Source organism: Rattus norvegicus, chromosome 1 (genome assembly GCF_036323735.1).
Source record: "Rattus norvegicus strain BN/NHsdMcwi chromosome 1, GRCr8, whole genome shotgun sequence".
Taxonomy (NCBI): Eukaryota; Metazoa; Chordata; class Mammalia; order Rodentia; family Muridae; genus Rattus; species Rattus norvegicus.
In genome coordinates this window covers 34,290,952-34,311,994 of record NC_086019.1, presented here as the reverse complement: position 1 = coordinate 34,311,994, position 21,043 = coordinate 34,290,952, and the positions used below count along the sequence as shown (strand labels likewise).

Below are 21,043 nucleotides of genomic sequence, written 5' to 3'. Positions count from 1 at the left end.
CAGATCTTTACAGAGAATTAGGGACATGGAGAGTAGAGTGTTACTGTGGTGTCTCCATCAATATTAATGAATCCATTACTCCTGTGACATTATGAGACAGCTTAAATCTCCCTGTCCCATTTGCAGTGGCCGGGGGCATGGGAAAGGGCAGTTATTATGTGAGAAGATGCAGGGGCTGTGGCCCTTGTTCTGGCTACACATCAGTCGACACATGGAAGTTCCTGGTGGTGGTGATGGTTAACTAACCCACCCTCCAAAGTGACCCTCCCCCCACATCCCTACAAACTCATACTGGAGAATCTTACCCAATGTGTCACAGGGTTCATTCTTCCAGGAACATATGTCCAGACCAGTCAGTAAGATGGCGTGGTCATGACGAGCTCCATCTTTCCCCATCAGTCCAGATTGCCACTGGCAGAAGCTGGTTAACGTGCGGTCTGCATGGTGACTAATCGCCAGCCCTGGCTAGGCAAGAGAGGCCAAGACACCCACAGACATGTAGAGAAAGCATGCTAAAGCCACTCTCAACACAGCAGGCTATTCTTGGTGGAGATTTAAAACACAAAGATGAACGCAGAAGGCACATGATAAGAGTTCCATATGATGCTTTAACATCCCAAGGACTGTGTTACACAAATCTGTGTGGATTCAGAGAAGTGGCTTATGAGCCTGTCTGTACACAATCAATTGGAATGTGTGTGGTGGATTCTTGGATTCAATGACCAAGAAAGAGCATCTGAGCAAGAATCTTTCATAAAAAAATCTTTGCAAAATTGTAACTGGAATAGGATCTTTGTGTGTGGCTTATATAGTACATACGCACACACACACTACACACTATATACACACACTACACATACACACATACCACACACACACACATACCACACACAACACACCACACATATCACACACAACATACCACGCATATCACACACACACACACGCACACACACACATTCACACACACAGAGAGAGAGAGAGAGAGAGAGAGAGAGAGAGAGAGAGAAAGTCTGTCTGCCCAGTAATGAATTCACAACCATAGCCAGCAACAACATTTTCACCTCTGATGTAACAAGTGTTAAGCCAGATCTTTTCTACACAGAGACAACTTGTTTATACCAAGAGGTCAACTTCTAAATAAACTCTAATGAGACAATGTAGAATTCCAATAGCCTTATCCATATATGTCAAGTGGTAGCAGTGGACTATGGGCATGAAGTCTAGAACTATAAGGGATGGAGAATGGAGGGCCAGGAACACTGTGAGAGCTGGTGTAATGAGTTATTGAGCCATTTATAAGTTTGCTACAATGTCCTAAAAGTAATTAGAGAATATCAGTTTACATGCCCCTGTTTCAGAATGCTATCTTTTTCAAAGCTTTAATCCCTATTGAAAAAAGTTCTCTCATAGTCACTAAAGACATTTTCCCCTTAAATATTTATTTTGTTTTCCCAGAGTCATATGCACCTAAGCGACCTGCTGCACATAGCACACAAGCATGCCTGCATTCCTTGGCTGGTAATTTCCAGGAAACTGTTGTTAATTAAAATTAACACAGGTGTATGATCAAATGATAACCTTGCTTATTCTTTGCATCTTGGGTGAATTCCAAAGCAAGAACGTTTTAATACAGAGAATAATTAACTTGTCACCCGAGAAGCCTGGCTAGTTCAGAGAAACCTCCCAGCTGCACACCCACAGAGCAGACAATGGGGTTAGACAGGCCAGACAGCCTGCCCTGCTGCATCCCACCTGCAAGGGAAAGGGGCATCCCACAGATGTTATGAATCATCTCTGACTCCATCTAAAACATTCTTGGCTTTATAGACAAGGGCACCATGGCTACCAGGAGACATTGAAGACGTCACCAAGGGTAGGAGTGGATGCCGGGTGCCTAGCTCAGGCTGTGAGCCCACGTGCCTTTGCTGAGTCAGTAACCAGCTTAGAAGAAATAGGAGTGGGGTCTGTTTTTAACAAGGACTTCCATATCGCCGATGCTGTAAGGATCTCCTTGGTGTGCAGAGCATGCATCTGTGTGGGGTGACAGGAGGCCACTCTGTGAGGAAAGGGTCTTCTTTCCCCCATTACCACAAGACAGCATTAACTGAGATTAGTGCCCAGTAAGGAAAATGTACTCCATCTTCCAGGATCTCCAGCAAAAAGTAAAAACCTTCATCTGAGCATCATGGGGATTTTTGGAAGCAGGAGGTGGCAGGGTAAAACAACATAGCACAGCACAGCACAGCACGGCATGGCATGGCACGGCACGGCACGGCACGGCACGGCACAGCACGGCACGGCACAGAACAGAACAGCATAGCATAGAACAACACAGCACTGCACAGCACAGCACGGCACAGAACAGAACAGCACAGCACTGTACAGCTCAGCACTGCACAGCACATCACAGCACAGCACAGCACAGCACTGCACAGCACGGCACGGCACAGCACATCACAATACAGCTCAGCACTGCACAGCACAGCTCAGCATAGCACAGCACTGCACAGCTCAGCTCAGCACAGCACTGCACAGCACGGCACGGCACGGCACAGCTCAGCACTGCACAGCACGGCACGGCACAGCACAGCACAGCACAGCATAGCACAAAACTGCATAGAACCGCACAGCTCAGCACAGCACACACAGCATAGCACAGCACAGCACTGCACACCTCAGCACAGCTCAGCACAGCACACCGTGATATAGTTCATTGTCCATGCTAGAAACACAGTTGGTCTTGTGGGAAAGCACAGATAGGAAGCTCATGGTGGCTAAAGACACACTGTCCTTCATACTATCAGTGTGCTTCCTTCCCACAGTCTCATGACAAATGTGTCCTCTGTTCTGTTTTCTTGTGAGCTCACACACACAACATGGCTCTCTCTCTTTCTCACACACACACATACATATACCACACACAGCCCCTACCATGCCTACAGTACAGTACCCACATCATATACATACATACATACATACATACATACACACATAAACAAACACCATATACACACATGCAATGCATTCATACACACATACAACACACACACAACACACACACTCACACACACACATACCACACATACACACCATACACAGGATACACACACATGTGCACACACACATATGCACATATGCACCCACACACACTACATGCACGATTAGAAAAGAATGATATGAGTCACTTTAAACACAAAATATGAAATCTTTCTTTTCCCAAGTAAGAGAGAAATAAAGAATATACAGAGCGATGCAGCTTTGCAAACTCATTTTCCTCCTGAGGAAAGAAAGCTGCTGCTCTTGAAGCTGGAGTACCTGTTCGTCTTCCAGCAGAATGAGTCCCACAATGACAATATTGATGTTTCCCCCAATTGTTCCATCCTTGAATAAAGCAGACACCTGAAACAGAAAAACAAAATATCTGCGTGAGCTGCGAATGGATCTTTGCTTAGTTATGGCTCAACTTCTTGCATGTAAGAGCAAACCCTACATCTTCAGTGCCCAAACTAGGTGAGTATTGTCCCCTTGTATTTCTCAGATAGGAAAGGTATATGGAACCCTATCTATGGAAACTTGTATGTCTCCATCTAAAGTTTGAGGAGGAGGCAGAGGAGGTGGAGGAGGCAGAGGGGTAGGAGGGGGGAAAGGGGGAGGAGAAGGCCCACCTATTATCTATCATAAAGAAGAAACAAGTTTTAAAGATCCTCCTCCTCCTCCCCCTCCTCCTCCTCCTCATCACCACCACCACCACCACCACCACCATCACCACCACCACCACCACCACCACCATCATCATCATCATCATCATCATCACCACCATCATCATCATCATCATCATCATAATCACTGCAACAGTCTTGCTGTGTAGGCTAGCTAGCCTTTAACTCACACTCTAATAGCCTCAGCTTCCTCTGAGTCCTGGCCTGTGCCACACTAGAAAGATTATTTTGATCACAGTGGTGATAGCATATGCCAAGTGCACCACAGGACTTCTAGGGCCACAGGGGAGACACTCAGGACAAAACCAGGAGGACACAACGGAGAAGAGGAACAGGAGGAGAGAGACTGAGTGGACAGTGTGGACACTGGGGAGCAGGGCACACAGACACAGAAACAAAGAGTGGCATTCTGGGTTAGGAGCAGAAGCAGTGTGGCAACTGTGGAGGCCTCAGAGAACTCTTTCCTACCAAGGTAAGGAATTATTGGAACACAGGCGAATGGCAGCTACCGCTGATCAGGGAAGCAGGGACCTGAGCCACAGAATACAGCTTCAGAGCCCAGTGCTCTGGGAGTTCTCTGGGGGGAGAGACAGTGAATTTCTTTGAGGGGAGAGAGTATTTGGCATTACTGTGGGGAGTGAGACATATTTTGGATACTCTAGGGGAGACACAGATTCATGTGGGGTACTCAGTTCACAAATGTCAAAATACACATTTGAAACACTGTCATTAACTCTTTTTCTGACATGTGGGCACCGTAGTTTTTCTCTCTGTGATGAGAATTTATCCCACAGGTGGCTGGTGCTGAGCACCACTTCTGGGTCCTCAGTAACTCCCACACTGTTCTTATACAAAGACATACTTCATCTGGGAAGATAATTCCAAAATAAGAGTTTCTCAGTTTCTGCAGATAATTTAGATTCATCACCTGAACATTAGTGTTCCTAAAAAGGTGGGCATTATCTGCACCTCACATTGCAATATCTCCACCTAATATTGCATTATCTGCACCTCACATCGCATTATCTGCACCTCACATTGCAATATCTCCACCTAATATTGCATTATCTGCACCTCACATCGCATTATCTGCACCTCACATTGCAATATCTCCACCTAATATTGCATTATCTGCACCTCACATCGCATTATCTGCACTTCACATTGCAATATCTTCACCTAATATTGCATTATCTGCATTTCACATTGCATGTTAATCTGATAAAGGTTTGTTGTGTCAAAGTATGTCAATGTTCTGCGGAGATTTCTAGTGTGTGAAGACATCAGTGAAACCTAAATGCCTCAGAAACAAGCTAAGTTGCAAGGATGATCTAATTAGTTTCTCCGTTTCATACTTGAAAGTTCTGAAAATTCACCTTTTAATTGAAAATTAGCAAAATAAGAGTTTCTTATACTGAGACTCAGCTACACAAGTGAGGAATGAAGCATACATTGTCACATACACAGAGAGACAAACATACAAACACACACATGAACCAGTATACACATGAACATATACATATAATGTACACAAGGACACATAGTCACATAAACATACACACCATGCACAGACAGACACATACATGCAGAGATACACACATGCGGATGTATGCTTGCATGCACACACATAGACACAAGCACACACACAGAGGCATACAAAAGCACACATTTACACACACTCACAGGCACATACATGCATGCATGCACATACACACAGGCACATACACAGGCACACATGTGTGCATGCATACACACAGGCACATACACAGGCACACATAGGCACACACTCGTACAAACCCACAGGCACACATACATGCACACATTCACACACACACAGGCACATACACAGAAACACATACATGCACACATTCATACACACAGGCACATACACAGAAACACACACACACACACACACACACACACACACACACACACACACCAGCCTTACCATGTTGAGAATGGTAAGCACATAGGTCGTAATATTTTCATGGCCATGGCTTTGCAGCATTTTTCTGTCAACCACCACCAGAGTCTCCACATTCAACTCTTCATTTCTGTGGGATTTCAAGAGCGAGCGCTTGGGTCGGGAGCTAGGCTTGTACTCATCAGGCAAGATGTAGAGGTTATCATCCGGAGGTTGGGGCATGTCTAGGAGGAACGTTAGAGAGCAAGCTAAAGCAAACTCACAAAACCAGAGGCATAGCTGATCCTACAGAAATGTCTGAGAAATGAATGCTCATGCTGAGTAAGGTGACCCCAAGTTTAAGGGCATCTTGGGCTAAATAAAGAAGCTAAAGCCTGGCTATAGGATTCTCCTATTAGAAGAACAGAGAACTGCCAAACTTTTGGAGTACAAGATATGTTTTAAAGTCACCTCCCAAATTTAAATGACATTCATACCATCTGGGTGTCTTGGGAACCATTTCTAGAACTAACCCCACATTGTTTTGTTTTGATTTCAAGTGAAAAGTGAACCCTAGCATCTAAAATCAGCATGTCCTAGGACCAAGGACACAACGACTTGCAGAGCAGTGGTCCTTCCTACCATTATTGATCGAGTAACAAACCACAGGGTCAACAGCACAGCCCTCAGCTCACATTCCTTTCACAGTTGCTGCTGGTGTCTGGACATAGCTAGTTTTCCAATACTCTTCCCAGTCACTCATACACCATTGGTGACAGCTGCACTCAGTGGGTGCTACATATTGTAACAAACTCCCCTGCATACTTAGCAAATTTAACTATAGAGCAATCTGCATTCTGCCCTTGTGGAAGGTTAACACTCTGTGGAAAACAATTAACTCTAGAAGGTGGCTAGGAAAACACAGGATCATTTTGTGGGAAAGCATTCTTCAATCCCTACCTAGTGATGTGAACCTCCAAGTGGACAAGCTTACCCATGGAACCTGCTGTGAACAATCTGCTTAACTAGTACTCACAGCCAAAGCATGTTAGCTCTTTTGGTTTGTTGGTCAGTGGGGATTAAAAACTGAATCCTGAAGTGATTCAATATCCAAAACTATCTTAGTTTAAACATGAAGCACAAGTAGAAATCCCATCTAATATCCTTGTGACAAGTCAACCTGAACATTCCCTGAGAACATGCTCTACAATTACCCCCAAGGGTACAAGTTAAGGCACATGGGCAACAATCAATTCCCTGTTCAGGTTTGGAATCCATCCCCAGGGTAGTTGTACGCACAAAGTATTCCAAAACTCAAAATAGGATGAGATAGGTCAAGTTCCCATCTCAAGTACTTATTTCATCTGCGGGAAATGTCACCTGTATCTCAAACCTTCTCAAGCCCTTGCCAAGGCTGACTGGAGCTGTATTAGCATTGTAACTCCCAGATGCATATGCACCCTGTAGGAGCTGACCTGGGTTACTCACTCAGCCTCTATATGAGCTACTGTATGAGATGCTGTGGGACCAGAGGCAGGGCAGTAAATGAAAACAATGTATCACACTGGCCAGAGCTCTTGGAAGCTCTTAGAGCAAACATTATAAGCCTCAGGTCAGTGCTTTCCGAGTGCCCAGGGAACAGGAATCCAGCCAATCCCACATCAGTGGATGCTTCTGGCTGAGATGACAACATTCTGACATTCCCTTCATCAACCATAGCTCCAGTTTCAGCATCTGCTTTAACAAATTGTCTACATTCTTCATTTGTTTCCAGACAGAGACCTCAGGGAGTGTGGAGAACACACTCAGAGTTGTTGCATGCAGGTGTTCTAATACAGCCAGCCTATGTATGAGTGAGACAGACTTAGAAGAACAGGAACCCGCTGACAAGACTGGGACCCACCCCACAAGAAGTCAACAAGCAAAAGACACATCCCACTGAGTTGGACTCAATCTGAGTTCTCCAGCTCTGTCTGAACACAGCCCTTGTATTTTGTTCCCAGAGTAAAATGGGTTCAGACACTGCACAGGCTTTGATACCCTAGTGACACTTATTCCTTCACTGAGCATCTTGTTGTTTACCCATCCCTTAAGATTCACCAAGATCCACAGAGCACTTGCCAGGTTCTTCCTTCTGCTTCCACAAGGCAGATAAAATCATCAGAGGCAGAGAAGGCTGGGACTAGAGGCCTAGGCTTCCTTTGTGCTCTCTGCAAAGGGCAGTGCCTGGGCACTCAGGCAAAGAAGGACACCAGGGAACTGTGGTTTCCTGGATCAGGAGAGCTACCTTACATGCAAACAAGGGCCCTCACTTGTGGATCAGGACATGATTCTCCAAAGCTTCGCTGACAAACTGCAGGTGAGTGCTGGCCTGCTCTTGCCTCTTTGATGTAGTGGTGTCAAGCTTCAAATATGCATAAAAATAAGTTACCTCAGCAGGAAAAATATCTGAGCTTTAATATGTCTAAACCTCAAGTATAGAATTACTGGAGAGCAGGGGGATGCCAGGGCTTTTATTATTTTTTTAAAAGATGTCTGGCAGGTTCTATACTTCTGAGAAGTGTGTCATTTAATCTGTGCAAGGATGAGCTTTTAAAAAAATTCATCTGTCACATTTACCCACCACCTATGACAGAATCACCCCCAACAGCAGCAGTGACAGAACATTTCATCTCATCAGAACACATGCTTTCAATAAATTAAAACTGTTTCACTATCTTATCTAATTTTGCAAGTCAATAAATATGCAAAATCGCCCTTACATACATTTCTTGCGTCTTCCACAGAAATGCTGCTTTCGTGAGAGGCCAAGGTGAAAGTTGTCATGGTGCAGATGCGTTCTTGCCAGATCTCGCTTCCTGGTGATCATCAGGACTTCATTTTCTCTGGGAGCCTGGTGCTCTGTGGATCTCTTGTACAGAATATGGGAAGGAGAGCCGCCCTGTGCAGACCTGTTTAGTTTGCTTGTTAGTTGTGGAGGCAGCGGCTTTAAGAAGTAATCAGCGTCTTTTGTTCTTATCATGCCTAACTGCAGAAAAGGAGAGGGAAAGAGAAAATGCCATGATCTATCAAAAATAGAAACAGATCTAGTTTTTCATCCTGGATTTGCTATCATTCCTCCTCCAATATGGCTACCCCACCCTCGGAACCTGGTGTAAGAAGAGCTCAATGGCCTGGACCTAGGAGGAAGTGTAATAAGGTCCCTCATACATCCCTTCTTCTCATCTGTGTTTTCCCAGGAGTATGGGCCCTGATTTAGAGATGATAGAAGAGATGGGGTTCACAACACAGCAAAGGCAGCGATTTTAAGCCACAATTACTTGGGTCTGGAGAAGCCCTCCTGCTCAGGGTTAGATATTGATATTGGCAAGTGGTCAGTAGAGGGAAGAAATTAAAATCCTAATAATTTCCAAAAATCTATTCTAATGAACTTCAAATTTTAATAACATGTGATACATTCCAGAAAATATGTTAACAGGGTTAATCTAGAATGAGTCATGACAACTTCCTTTAGGGCATATGAAAATCTTCCTAAATAAGATATTATAGGAAACAAGAAAAATCATCTTTACAAAAACAATAAAATGCCTGAACAGCATGAATGAAGAAGAAAAATAACCCTTAAGATATGTTGAGGAGACAAAATTGAGAGACTATTTTTAACCATTTAGAATGAATTTTGTCAAACTTGAAGTTTGACAGTACACAGCACAGCTATCAGTAAAAATGGGAACAAACGGATGAAAGTGGAGACCCAGGAGTCGCACCCAGGAGGTATGCTTCTTGATTCTCCAACATGCCAATACTGTAAACACACCACTCAATCCTAGGAGTTTAGCCTTGACAGCCTCTGCCAAATATTCCTGGTAAGCATGTTTTTGCACTGGCCAGTACAGCATGCTGGAAAGATAATTCACCACAGTCTAGTGAGGTACCCCAGACACAGGATGGTTCAATATATTCCAATAAATAACTTGGTGTCAGAATAACAAAAGGCCAAGAGCATATGTCCATCACACAGACACAGGAAAGGCACTGAGGAAGATTCAGTGTCCTTTTAGGATGCAATCAGTGAACAGGTTAGGTGTGAAAGAGGAAGCCTTGGCTTGATAATGGTCATATTCAAACACAGACCTACTGTCATTATTCTCATCAGAGAAACGATAAAAACATGTGTGCACTATGACCTGCAGTGAGGCAGTGGGGTGGGGGTGGGGGCATCTAACTACTTGTATTCAATAAAATCGTTGCCAATCTTAGACAGAGCCATCAAGCAAGAAAAAGAAATCAAGGATATTAAATAGGAAAGGAAAAAACCACCTTGCTACATGTATAGATCACAGAGGCCTCAGTTTCCCCTTTGCCTACTTACCCTCATTATCAAAAACTATACAGAGACAAGTCTCAGAGTCCATCAGAACTATTAGGGTGAACAAATTCAGCAAAGTTGAAAGATACAAAAAGAAAAACAACCAAAAAAAAAAAACAAAACAAAACAAAACAAAAAAAACCCACACACACAGAAAATCAGCAGCAGTGGAGAAAGGGTCTGGGAAAAAAAAATCAGGAAAACGGTTTCTTACAATAGGCACAGAGAGAAAGAAAAGTAGAAATATGTTCAATCAGTATTTCAAAAGCCCCTCACAAGGAGAGTTACCACACATTGGTGGGAGAACCGAAGGGGACACAAAGAAAAGTCTCCTTAAGGCTTGTGACCACTGAAGAATATTCAAAACCCCTTCTACCTTACCCTGGTATGTGGGAATATCACACGTGACTCTGCTGTTGTTATTCAAGATTATTTTGAAGACTCAGTACACACTGGATGAAGTAGACACCTGGCTAAGTTTGTCTGTGATTTCAGGAGTCCATGATCCATTTTCACGGGTGACTGGAGGCAGGGAATCTCTCACACTGATGCCCAACAAACGTGCTGGTGGGCTGTCCATGCAATTTTAGAATTTACAGAGACTTGGTTGACAGGCATGGAGAAACATTCTCTAGATATTGGGAGCAGGCCAATTTCAGTTGTAGGGAACAGGGATTTGGAGTGGGAGGTCTGACAGAAAGCGCAGGCCCTCACACAAGGGAAGTTAAGCATTAGCCAGAGAACTCCTGGGGAAGCAGACCTAAACAAAGGAAAACTTGGTTAAATTATCAGTGAAGCCATCAGGACCAGAGGGGGTTGGCCTCCTGGGGCCCAGATTCCGCCAATGTCTAGGAAGTGGCAAAGCTTTCAATGTCTAATCTGAACCAGGCAGAGCAAGAACAGTCCACCACCCATGAGGAGCAATGTTGGCCTTCTGGAATTTTCAGCTGAAAGAGGGCTCTATTTTGTAGTTCTACCTGGGAACAGCCAAGTTTGGAATTCCATTGCAACCCCGGCCAATTGAGTTTCATTCTTGTGGTATTTTAGTGGACCCAGAAGTAGCATAAGCAATCACAGAGGTGTTCATCTCTGGGTACTACTCATGGTTTTCCATGTTATTGAGGTAACCAGTGTAGCCAGACTTGGCTGCTCTTTAATTCTACCCTTCTCCAACCCTTCTTCTTCCGTCCTTTCAACCACCTACCGCTGGATAGGAGAGTAAAAAGAGTAGAGGAAAAGGGGTTGACATCATTAGACTCCTTCTTGCATCAATACTTAAGGGCATCGATATCTAATTTCTTCTTCTCACTTATTTTTTTATGTCGACTTACCAAACCACTATCAGTTACAACCAACAGCAACCAACCAACAATCTACCAACAACAACCAACCCTGTCTCTTGGGAACCTAGCCTTTACATGCCCTCCGAAACTTTCCCAGAATTCCAAACGCACCACTTAATCGCAGAAACTACCTGCAGCTGGCAAAACTAACCACACCTCTGCTAGAGCACAAGGCAAATCACAGTCAGCTACTGAGGATGATCTGAAGCAGCCCCATACCCTACACCTGAGATTAAAATGAAAACACATTCTTACAATATTTCTATGTTTTTAAAGAAACCAACATTCTCACTACAAACCAGTTCAGGTAATAATTAAAGTTTTAAAAATGATAGTCTACCTCTATAAGCTTTCTCATTTGTGGATATTTGTTGCTTTCTAGAACTGCTCCTTAGAATAAATCCTCAAATCCTGACATCCCAGCACAGACATTCCTCTACCTTTCCAGAAAGCCAGGGGTGGATCTAAGGTAGACTCCAAAGCTTTTACTTTGTAGTTCTAACATTTATTGGCTGTATGAACTTTGATGATTTGTTCAGCCTCTCCTTAATATTTTATCATCTAGTAGGTAGACATGAAAATGGTTACCTGTTTGAAAAACCTAACAGTGTATGCAAACACACATTCTAGTAAAGAGTCAAGAAAACATGGGTGGACTAACGAAACAAAGAACAAAATGTGCTATCCTTCACCCCTGATGATCTCAGATTCTCTTCTGGTGACTCCGGGGTTTCCTAAAATGTTTCTCCAGAACCTCTGAAGCCCTGATTCTTATAGCATCTAACAGCACAATCATCTTCAAGACTTTGTTCTGGGCTTGATCTGTGTTCCTTGTGTGAAGTCTCTGTGTTTTGTGATGACTGTGTAGAAGAGCATCAGGTTCAAGCTGTTCGCTCTGGTTAAGCTAAGGGAATTCACACCCAGATAATGGAGTCTTGAGACAGTGGGAGGAATGAATGGAGTTATACTAATCAAGAACCCAAGCATCACATTTGCTTAATCAATAACTTAATTGGTTATGATATTTTATATGCTAGTAAGTTTAGATTTCACTAAACATGTAGAGCATAGTAACAGATAAAATGATATTTTGGTAACCATCAAAATCAGTGGACAAGGGAACATTTTAAAGAGTTATTCCACTGCCTACCTGCTTGCCATCTTGTGTAAAAGAATGGATAAGTCATGAACGATGGATGTGTTCTCCCTATCAGGAGGCCTCTTTCTACTGAACCAAGAGATTTGGAAACTCACAGAATGTCTAGTGCATACCTGCTTACACCTCTCAGTGGAGTTAGAGGGTGGATCATTAACAAAGCTTCAGCAGAGGCTGATAACTCCCAAGAGTGTGTCTCCCCCAGATCCTGGACCTCACAGCTAGCCACTCCTATCAGTTATTGTCACTGGAAATTTATTAGCCTGATGTCCCCATAAGGGAGGGAAGGACACAGGCATGTAATCCTAATACCTGCTGCTCCTCAAGCACGTAAAAAGATTACTAATGAATCAAAGCCGAACGTCCACTCTGTCACATTTGTTTTTCACAACTAGAAGACGGTTTTTATGACCAGTGCTCTTGCTGACTGCAGACATAGGTATGGCTACATAAGGTATCCATGTAAATTACAGGAGCCAAACATACACAGAAATGGCTGGATGTCCCACCCATGAACCGCCCACCTCTCCTGCAGTGTGAAAGAGTTCCAGAATGATCAGACTCTACACTCATCTCCGATGACCACATCTGCTTTTTCCAAGAGAGCTGTCTACCCAGAGGTACGGTGAAGAAAGGATTGTGTTCAACATGAAACTAGGAGTCTTTAACTCCCAAATGACCCTACTGAACATGTCTCTTCTTTTCAAAAGCATGATCTGAGGCTTCATACTCATCTCAGGAGTCCTTAGTGACTTTAAAACTTCAAAAACACAACAGCCTCAGCATCCAGCAAGCGTTTATCAAAGCCCAACGGTTCACTATTTCCTCATAACTTCAGGATCAAAATGAACCTGGCCCAAGACCAGCCCATCACTTGCCACATCTGCTCCAAACCACAGTCGGTTTTGTTCCAAGATGACATATGATGGTTTGGAAATACAAATTCAGCCAAAGTCATTGTAAAAGCAAAATGAGCCCAAATGCTTGCCCTCTCCCCAAGGCAACTGGGGTTGGATTCCTTTTCTCTTACTGTCATACCTGGCTTAGGCTCTGCACTTTCTCAATGCTGCTGCCTCAGACAATGGGCCGATGTGCTGCTCACAGGGACCACAGTCGTCCTAAACCCAAAACAAACCGGGACCTCAGTGTTTCTGGGATTTAGTCAGGTCTATAGTTAGTTCTGGGATGCTTTCCAATTTCTTGTCTGTAAACTTGAAACACTAATATTTTGACACTTGACACCTTGACAGGGTTTCTAGTTCAAGTTTAATCTTATTAGTTATGGTCTTAACTCATGTCTCCAAATGCAATGAAGAGGACTGAAATCAGGTTTCTCACACACTTGGGTTACTGCTGCAGTGACACCAGAACACACCTCCAGCACTTGGGGCCTGACGTCTGGTACCTGGGAAGGAGAAAGGGAAAGAAACCCATGGGAAAGGAAGCCTGACTGTAGGGAATCACCTGTTGGCTGATTGATAATACTCACAGAGGCATGTAACCCCACTCCTTCCAAGGAAACCTCAAAGAGCTCTTCTCCAGAAGTATGGCTCTAACAACTGCATTTGCCTTGTCGAATTTTGGGTAATTTCTCCCATGCCACACAGTGCTCATCTTAGAGATGAAGCTACTCAGGCTTTGGATGTGCTTTAAGGCATTGGGAATCCAGATAAACTTGCATACTGTGAAGCACTGCTTTTTTTTTTTTTTAACGTCTTAAAGATTCTTCATTGTAGCCTCAAGTGCATAATACCGTGAACATGAGACTCTCCAGTGTTTTCCTTAAGATTCAAGGAGCTCTCATGTTGTTAGCTTTTAATAGTAAGGTTCTCCACTTGGGCCTTTCTTGACATATTCTATGACCTAATAGAAGCAGGGACCCAATGTACAGGTAAAGCTTTGATGGAAAGGATGCTGGTGATACCCAGTAGCATTCTGGCTAAAGAGCTAGAGTGACTTGCTTGGGCTGAATCCTTCTGCTTTAGTTCTTGCTCTCCAAAACCAGGCTGATTTACATGTGAGTTTGAGCTCATCTCAGGACATGCTCAGCATGATATTTTCCTCTCCAGAGGAAAGCATGCCCAGAGGAAGTGCATTATTCTGGGGTTTGGTCATGGGATATGCACCATATATGTGGCCTGGGTGTCAACTACTTGAAGAGAGTGACAACCAGAGATGAGGCACCTTCTGAAACACAGAACGTGGTCGAATTTTGGAGTTCAGGTTTAGAAACTCCACATACATGTACAAATACCTCACAGATAGATGGAACTAGTCTATCAGTGGTGTGATGGGGAAATTGGGTCTACTATGTGAGTAAATCTTTTAAGTTCATACTTTTTATTTCATTCAGAATACCGACAAAAGGTTTATTCCAGAACATTTAGGTTAGCCCAAATCACAACATTCTCTGTATCCGTTTTCAGGCAGATTATTAGTTTGTAAATCATTTACTTTCTATACTTTTAACTAGATGAAATAAATGAAAATAAACAAATGTAAAAGTGACTATATCTTTGATACCTTCCACAAGACTGACAGGGAGTGTGCTAGGTTTTATGATGCATTTACTAGTCGTGTCTATATAACAAATAAATTAGGTGGAAATTGGTGTTTCTATTTAAAGAAATGGGCATTCAATGAAGAAATGTTACAGCGTTGCAGAAGGAGCCAGCTTAACAGCAGATTAAGCTCCTGGTTTTGTGGCTCCTGCATCCTGTTCTTCCCACTCCCCCTTCCCTTGTTACTACCATATTGGCCTTATTCTTAGTGAGCGAGCAGGTAAGCACACACAGAACTGATGACAGAGGCTTAGAGGAAGGGACTGGCCTGGACTAGGTGACTGAGAAGCTAGAAGAGCAAGAAGCAACAACGAGACAACTTAGAAGGGTAAATAGGTGGGGTGGGGTAAGATCAGAACCCTGGGAAGGGGCTAGTCCAGTGCAACCATGTGTGGTAACAAGACTATACTGGGAGACCAGATGTTTTCGCTTCAGGCTCCATGTTAGAGATCCTGACCTAAGGTTAAACTCAAACTAACAGGCCAGTACCTAGCACCAGTTTCCAGGCCACATCCCTAACAAGACCTGGGTCTAGCACCAGTTTCCAGATTATTCCTCAAATCTGCACCTCTAGCTCAAAAGCTTGCCCCTGACACTTTGCTTCCTAACCAATCAGGAGGAAAGCAGAAGTTATGGTTTGGTTCTTAGCACCAGCCACATGTTAAAGGCCTCAGTAGCCCACCAATTAGATGCTTGCCAGGTTGGACACCTCCACCCTTTGCTTGCCACTTCCTATAAAACCTTGTCCCAAAGAGGGTTTGGTGTTGGGAGCGATGCCTTTAAATTCCTCCATTATTGATGTTAATATTATGGTTAGAGGTAAGTATGACTGGGTTCATGGAAAATCCCAAGCCAGTTGCAGAAGACTAATACAAATCTGGTGGTCAGGATGAATAATGATATGACAAAGTTGTGACCTCACTGAGAAATACATCTGATGTCAGGATGCCCAATGTTATGACCTGTAACCTTTCTGAGAAACCAGCATCCTGCTGACGAATGATATGACAAACCTGTAACCTTTCTGAAAAACTAACATCCTGCTAACATCAGCTGACCACATGAGTACTATGTCCTTGGCCTGAGTACATGTTTCCCACTTTCCTCCTCTCTCAATTACCCTTGTTATGGTATAAATTCAGCCTTGGGAAAAAATAAAATTGTCGCCTTGATCAGACTCTTGTCTTGGTGTCCTTCTTTGCGTCTCTTGTCCCCCATTCTCTTCCAGGTAACCTCTGCACCCTCATTGACTGTCCTGCAGGACCGGACAACTAGCCAGGGCAACTGGCGCCTAATATGGGGCTGTTTGGGGGTCTCCTGCTGGAGAACATCGTCCCCCCATGAACAGACAGGACTGCCTTCCTTCTTTCTCGGAGACTTTGCTCCCCCCTTGGTTCAGCCGCTTGGTGTGTTTCTCCCCGGATGATGCAGATCTCAGTGGTGAGTGATGGGACAAGCATTCTACAGTCACCTTTTGTGACAGGACTCAGGGAGTCACTCAGGACGTGAGGAATAGGGTTAAGAAAAAAAAATTTTAAAAATTCTTAGACTTTGTAGAAAATATTTGTCCATGAGTCCGCCAGGAGGAAACAATTGATGCAAAAAGATAGCATAATGCAGAGTTATTGATTGTTTTAAAGACTATTATGAGACTTTTGGCCCTGAAAAAATTCTAGTCGCTGCCTTCAGTTACTGGTCTCTTATTAATGATACCCTCAGGACTATCCCCGTAGCAGCCAGTTCCTGCTACTGTGGTCAAAATGCCCCAGGTTAGGAGTCAGGAGAGCCCCTAAAGTAGTTCCAGAAAGAGTCTGCAGCAGACTGAGAGGAACTTTGTTTTGCCACATAGAATTTGGAGCAGGCTTTGGCTATGTTTAACCTAGGATGATATCAGGAGGAAGTCTTGTTACGGCTCTTCCGCCTACTCCAACTGGAGTCTGTGGCCAAGGTCAGATCAATGTTTTCTTTTCCATGGCCCCTAACCCAGTGAGACAGCTTGGGGAAGGGCTGGGGACTGCTACCTGAGTCCTGGAATTCAGAGGCACAGGGAGGGCTGTAGTTCTACTAAAGGTCAGTATTCCAGTGTTAGCAATCTCCTTATTGGATGTAAGAAGCAGGAAGCCCAGTGCAACTGTGCCTCAGGAATGGCAGCAGAAAAGAGTCTTTATAGCCCCAGGTGAACCAGTGATGCCTGAGGCTTCAATCGGATCACACTTCCCTGGGCAAGCCTCCTTCAACACTAGAGGCGTAAATGCTATTTATTCCTGGTCTTTTGGCTCAAGGTCACCAGGTATGTCTGACAGCCTGGAAAAAAAAAAAACTTCCCCCCTAAATCTGGCTTTTCAAGGTGCTCCGGGGGAGCGGACGGGCCATCCAATTCTTTTGACAGCCGTTTGGCACCTAGCACCCAGGTCCTAATCATCTCTCCATCCTTTTGTTATTAGTTCTTCCTGGAAGCTAGTGTAGCTTAAAGGCTGGGTCTCTTGAAAGGCAGAGCCTCCCAGCTGACACTGAAGGGAGGTACTCCTTAAGGAGAATCTAAGTCCAGAGAGACAGCTGGTAACAGACTCCAGCTGCCCCTCTGCTCGCCTTTCTGTTTCACAGGCACAAAGCTTGCGCTCATTTTTGCACTGGCCTTTTTGTCCCAAGAAAGCTTCCTCGTTTAGCTGTGTGACTGGATGCTACTTGTCACCTGATCTGGTTGTTCCACCAGCTCTCACTGGGCCACCCCCTAGCTTTCTTGTCTGGCCCCTTTCCCCTGTTCTTAATTTTTTTTTATCACCTAATACACTGTGTTGTTTGACTTATAATACCTCCCGTCCTGCTAATATGCATGTCCCAGATTCCCGTTGTGAAGGTTCTAATTCTAAAACAAGAGGATAGTGCATTCCCCTAAACATTAAATTTACCTCCGTGGGTCGAAACCAGGATTGGACACGTGGATATACTTGGGGCCTTAGAATGCTTCAATCAGGTGCTGATACAGGGATAATATTTACCATAAAATTGTTAAAAGAGACTGTGCATTCCTACTTCCTGGCTTCTGGGCACTCATCCCAAGAAGGAGCCCATGGAGGCACTGAACACAGTGCAGGGCACACATGACTTCATCTACAGCCTGCACTCCACCGAGAGGAACTGCTTACTCAAAGAACTGCACCGCTTCAAGACCATTGCCATTGCACAAGAAAAATTGGAAGCTCTACCACCCACTCCAGGACAGCTGAGATATGTATTCTTCCACAATGCGATACCTTTTGTGGGATTTGGCTTTTTGAATAACACAATTTTAATTGTTGCAGGAAACCAAACTGAATTGTCTATTGGAATTATTTTGGGAATTTCAACAATGACAGTCAACATGTTACCTTTTCCTTCTATGTATCAACATATTATTTAACTTTCAGTCATTGATACAGTATTGTACTGACTTGGGGTTTGCTTATTTCTGACATAACATGCATGGGATACCTATTTATGTCTTTACTTTTTTTTCTGATGTTATAATTCAATGCTGAGGTTTCTCCAAATTATTTAAGATGTTTAATATCAGTTAAAATTGTAATTTCCTGCCTGGTGGTGTCCTTTCTGTGATATTTCACCGTAAACATTTACTATCATATAAATTCATTCAATTTTTAAACTTCTGCATCTATCCAAAATGGAGCAGTGTTTTAAGTATATCTGACTGTTTTAATTTTGACCCACACTGTCTTTAAGAGTCAGAGCTTAATCAGAAAGAACAATCGTCTGACCCCCCCTTTACATAAACTATATATGCTAACAAGTGTACTTATTTCTGATTGGCTTTTTACCTTTAATTTCCCAACTTTGAGCAATCACAGTGAATTCTGGGTTGTGAGAGAAAGGCAGCGCTTGGATACTTCCTGTGTCTTAGAATAGGGTTAAAGAGAACATGAAAAAGGTCAGAGAAGGCTTAGAAAGGAGAAAACAAGAAAGAGAAAAAGCTGAAAACTGGCATCAAAATTGGTTCTCCACCTTCCCATGGTTGTCCACCCTGCATCCCTCCCTGTTGGGCCCCCTAGTAGGCCTTCTTTTGCTTATATATTTTGACCGTTGGGCATTTAATCATTTAAACAGCTTTATTAAGTAGACAATATAGCACCAAAACCTATTCAGGTATATTATCATACGCTAGCTGTGGAGGATGCCTTTGATGAGGGTCAAGCTCACTTACTACACATCTCCTCCCAGCCCAGGCAAGGACTTTTTGTCCTTGAGCCAAACGAGGCCAACATTCTTTTCTACCTGCTGTCCTGATGCCTTTGCTGAAACATCAATGAATCGTCACCCCTGCATGCTGAGCTGAACAGTCAATGATGGGTAAGAGAGCGATATATTCATGAATAAAGGGCCTAAGACAGGAAGGCCGCCATTAGCTGCTGCCTTATCCTATGAAGGACGCTGGCCACAAGATTCTCTTGGCCATGTGACAAATATTGCTCCAACCTAAAACAGACAGTTTCTGAGGGGCTCATTCCAGGACAGCACAGCCATCAGTCACCCTTTCATTTGACTATAAGGAAGGGGGAGATGTTGGGAGTGATGCCTTTAAAACCCTCCATTATTGACGTTAATATTATGGTTAGAGTTAAGTATGACTGGGTTCATGGAAAATCCTAAGCCAGCTGCAGAAGACTAATACAAGTCTGGTGGTCAGGATGAATAATGATATGACAAAGTTGTGACCTCACTGAGAAATACATCTGATGTCAGGATGCCCAATGTTATGACCTGTAACCTTTCTGAGAAACCAACATCCTGCTGACGAATGATATGACAAACCTGTAACCTTTCTGAAAAACTAACATCCCGCTAACATCAGTTGACCACATGAGTACTATGTCCTTGGCCTGTGTAAATGTTTCCCACTTCCCCCCTCTCTGTTACCCCTGTTATGGTATAAATTCAGCCTTGGGAAAAAATAAAATTGTCGCCTTGATCAGACTCTTGTCTTTGTGTCCTTCTTCGTGTCTCTTGTCCTCCATTCTCTTCCAGGTACCTTCTGCACCCTTGTTGACTGTCCTGCAGGACCGGACAACTGGCCGGGGCAGTTTGGGGGCTGCCTCACCAAACCGTCCTATGGGTTGGTGGTAAGTGCAAGTTCAAGATTGTAATAAAAAGACCCTAATGCTATTACATCAAAATCAGCTCCTTGGTGGTCTTTTGGTGTTCATGAAGGCTTCTTGGAACAACTATACCAGAGAGAGACTGAGTTATCAACTACAAGAACTTCTCGGGGTCAGAAAATGAGACTTGGATGGAAACAGGCAGTTCTCAAGTGAGCAGCTAGAGCCTGCCCAAAAGTTGATTCTAAAGTACTGTCTTAAAGTCAGTTTAAAAGCATTTAAGAGTTGCATAATAGCATCATAAAATCTTTAAATATAGCTTGTTTAAATATAGCATTTAAAATGTGCATTATCAAGAGGCTCCAGCGTGTTGGCAATGGGAAATGAATGTGGAAGTTCCTCCTGGTATCATCCTTCGTGCTTACTTGGTAGTTACAGCACCTGAAAGTTGAATCATGGGAACACAGAGCAGACCACAGAAAAGCCTGGGCAACTTTCACATCACTACCATATCCCATAAACATTACAATAACAAATGTTATCATGGCTTTATACTAATCATCATTAATTTAGTTTCCATTTTCTGAGCTTATAATTTACATCAAGACTATTTTTTTGCATAGTAGTATATAGGTCAGTGTTTCTCAACCTGTGGGTCATGACCCTTTAGGGGAGTCAATGACCCTTTCAGAGGCATCACCTAAGACCATCATAAAACACAGACATTTATTTATTTATAGTTCATAAGAGTAGCAAATTACAATTCAGAAGTAGTAATGAAAATAATTCTGTGGTTGGGTCACCAGAACGGAGAACTACATTAAAAGGGGCGTGGCATTAGGAAGGTGGAGAACCACTGTCATAGGTCCTAGTTGTTGATTTATTAAAGAAGGCAGGGC

The 21,043-nt window shown here is 43.5% G+C and overlaps 1 protein-coding gene across 5 annotated transcripts in view; it reads right to left on the bottom strand.

The window, feature by feature from the left end:
• The window catches only part of Adamts16 (ADAM metallopeptidase with thrombospondin type 1 motif, 16), a 130,054-nt gene that overhangs the window by 76,958 nt on the left and 32,053 nt on the right, over window positions 1-21,043 (bottom strand). For 3 of the 5 annotated variants that reach the window (XR_005504458.2, NM_001372015.2, XM_039110074.2), the window contains 4 exon segments: window positions 8,392-8,653; window positions 5,671-5,870; window positions 3,319-3,402; window positions 306-465 (listed from right to left, as the gene is read on the bottom strand). Coding sequence is in view for 4 of the 5 variants with exons in the window: in NM_001372015.2 (NP_001358944.1) it covers window positions 306-465; window positions 3,319-3,402; window positions 5,671-5,870; window positions 8,392-8,653 (706 nt within the window). In the remaining variant the exon portion in view is untranslated. 5 annotated transcript variants of the gene reach the window in all.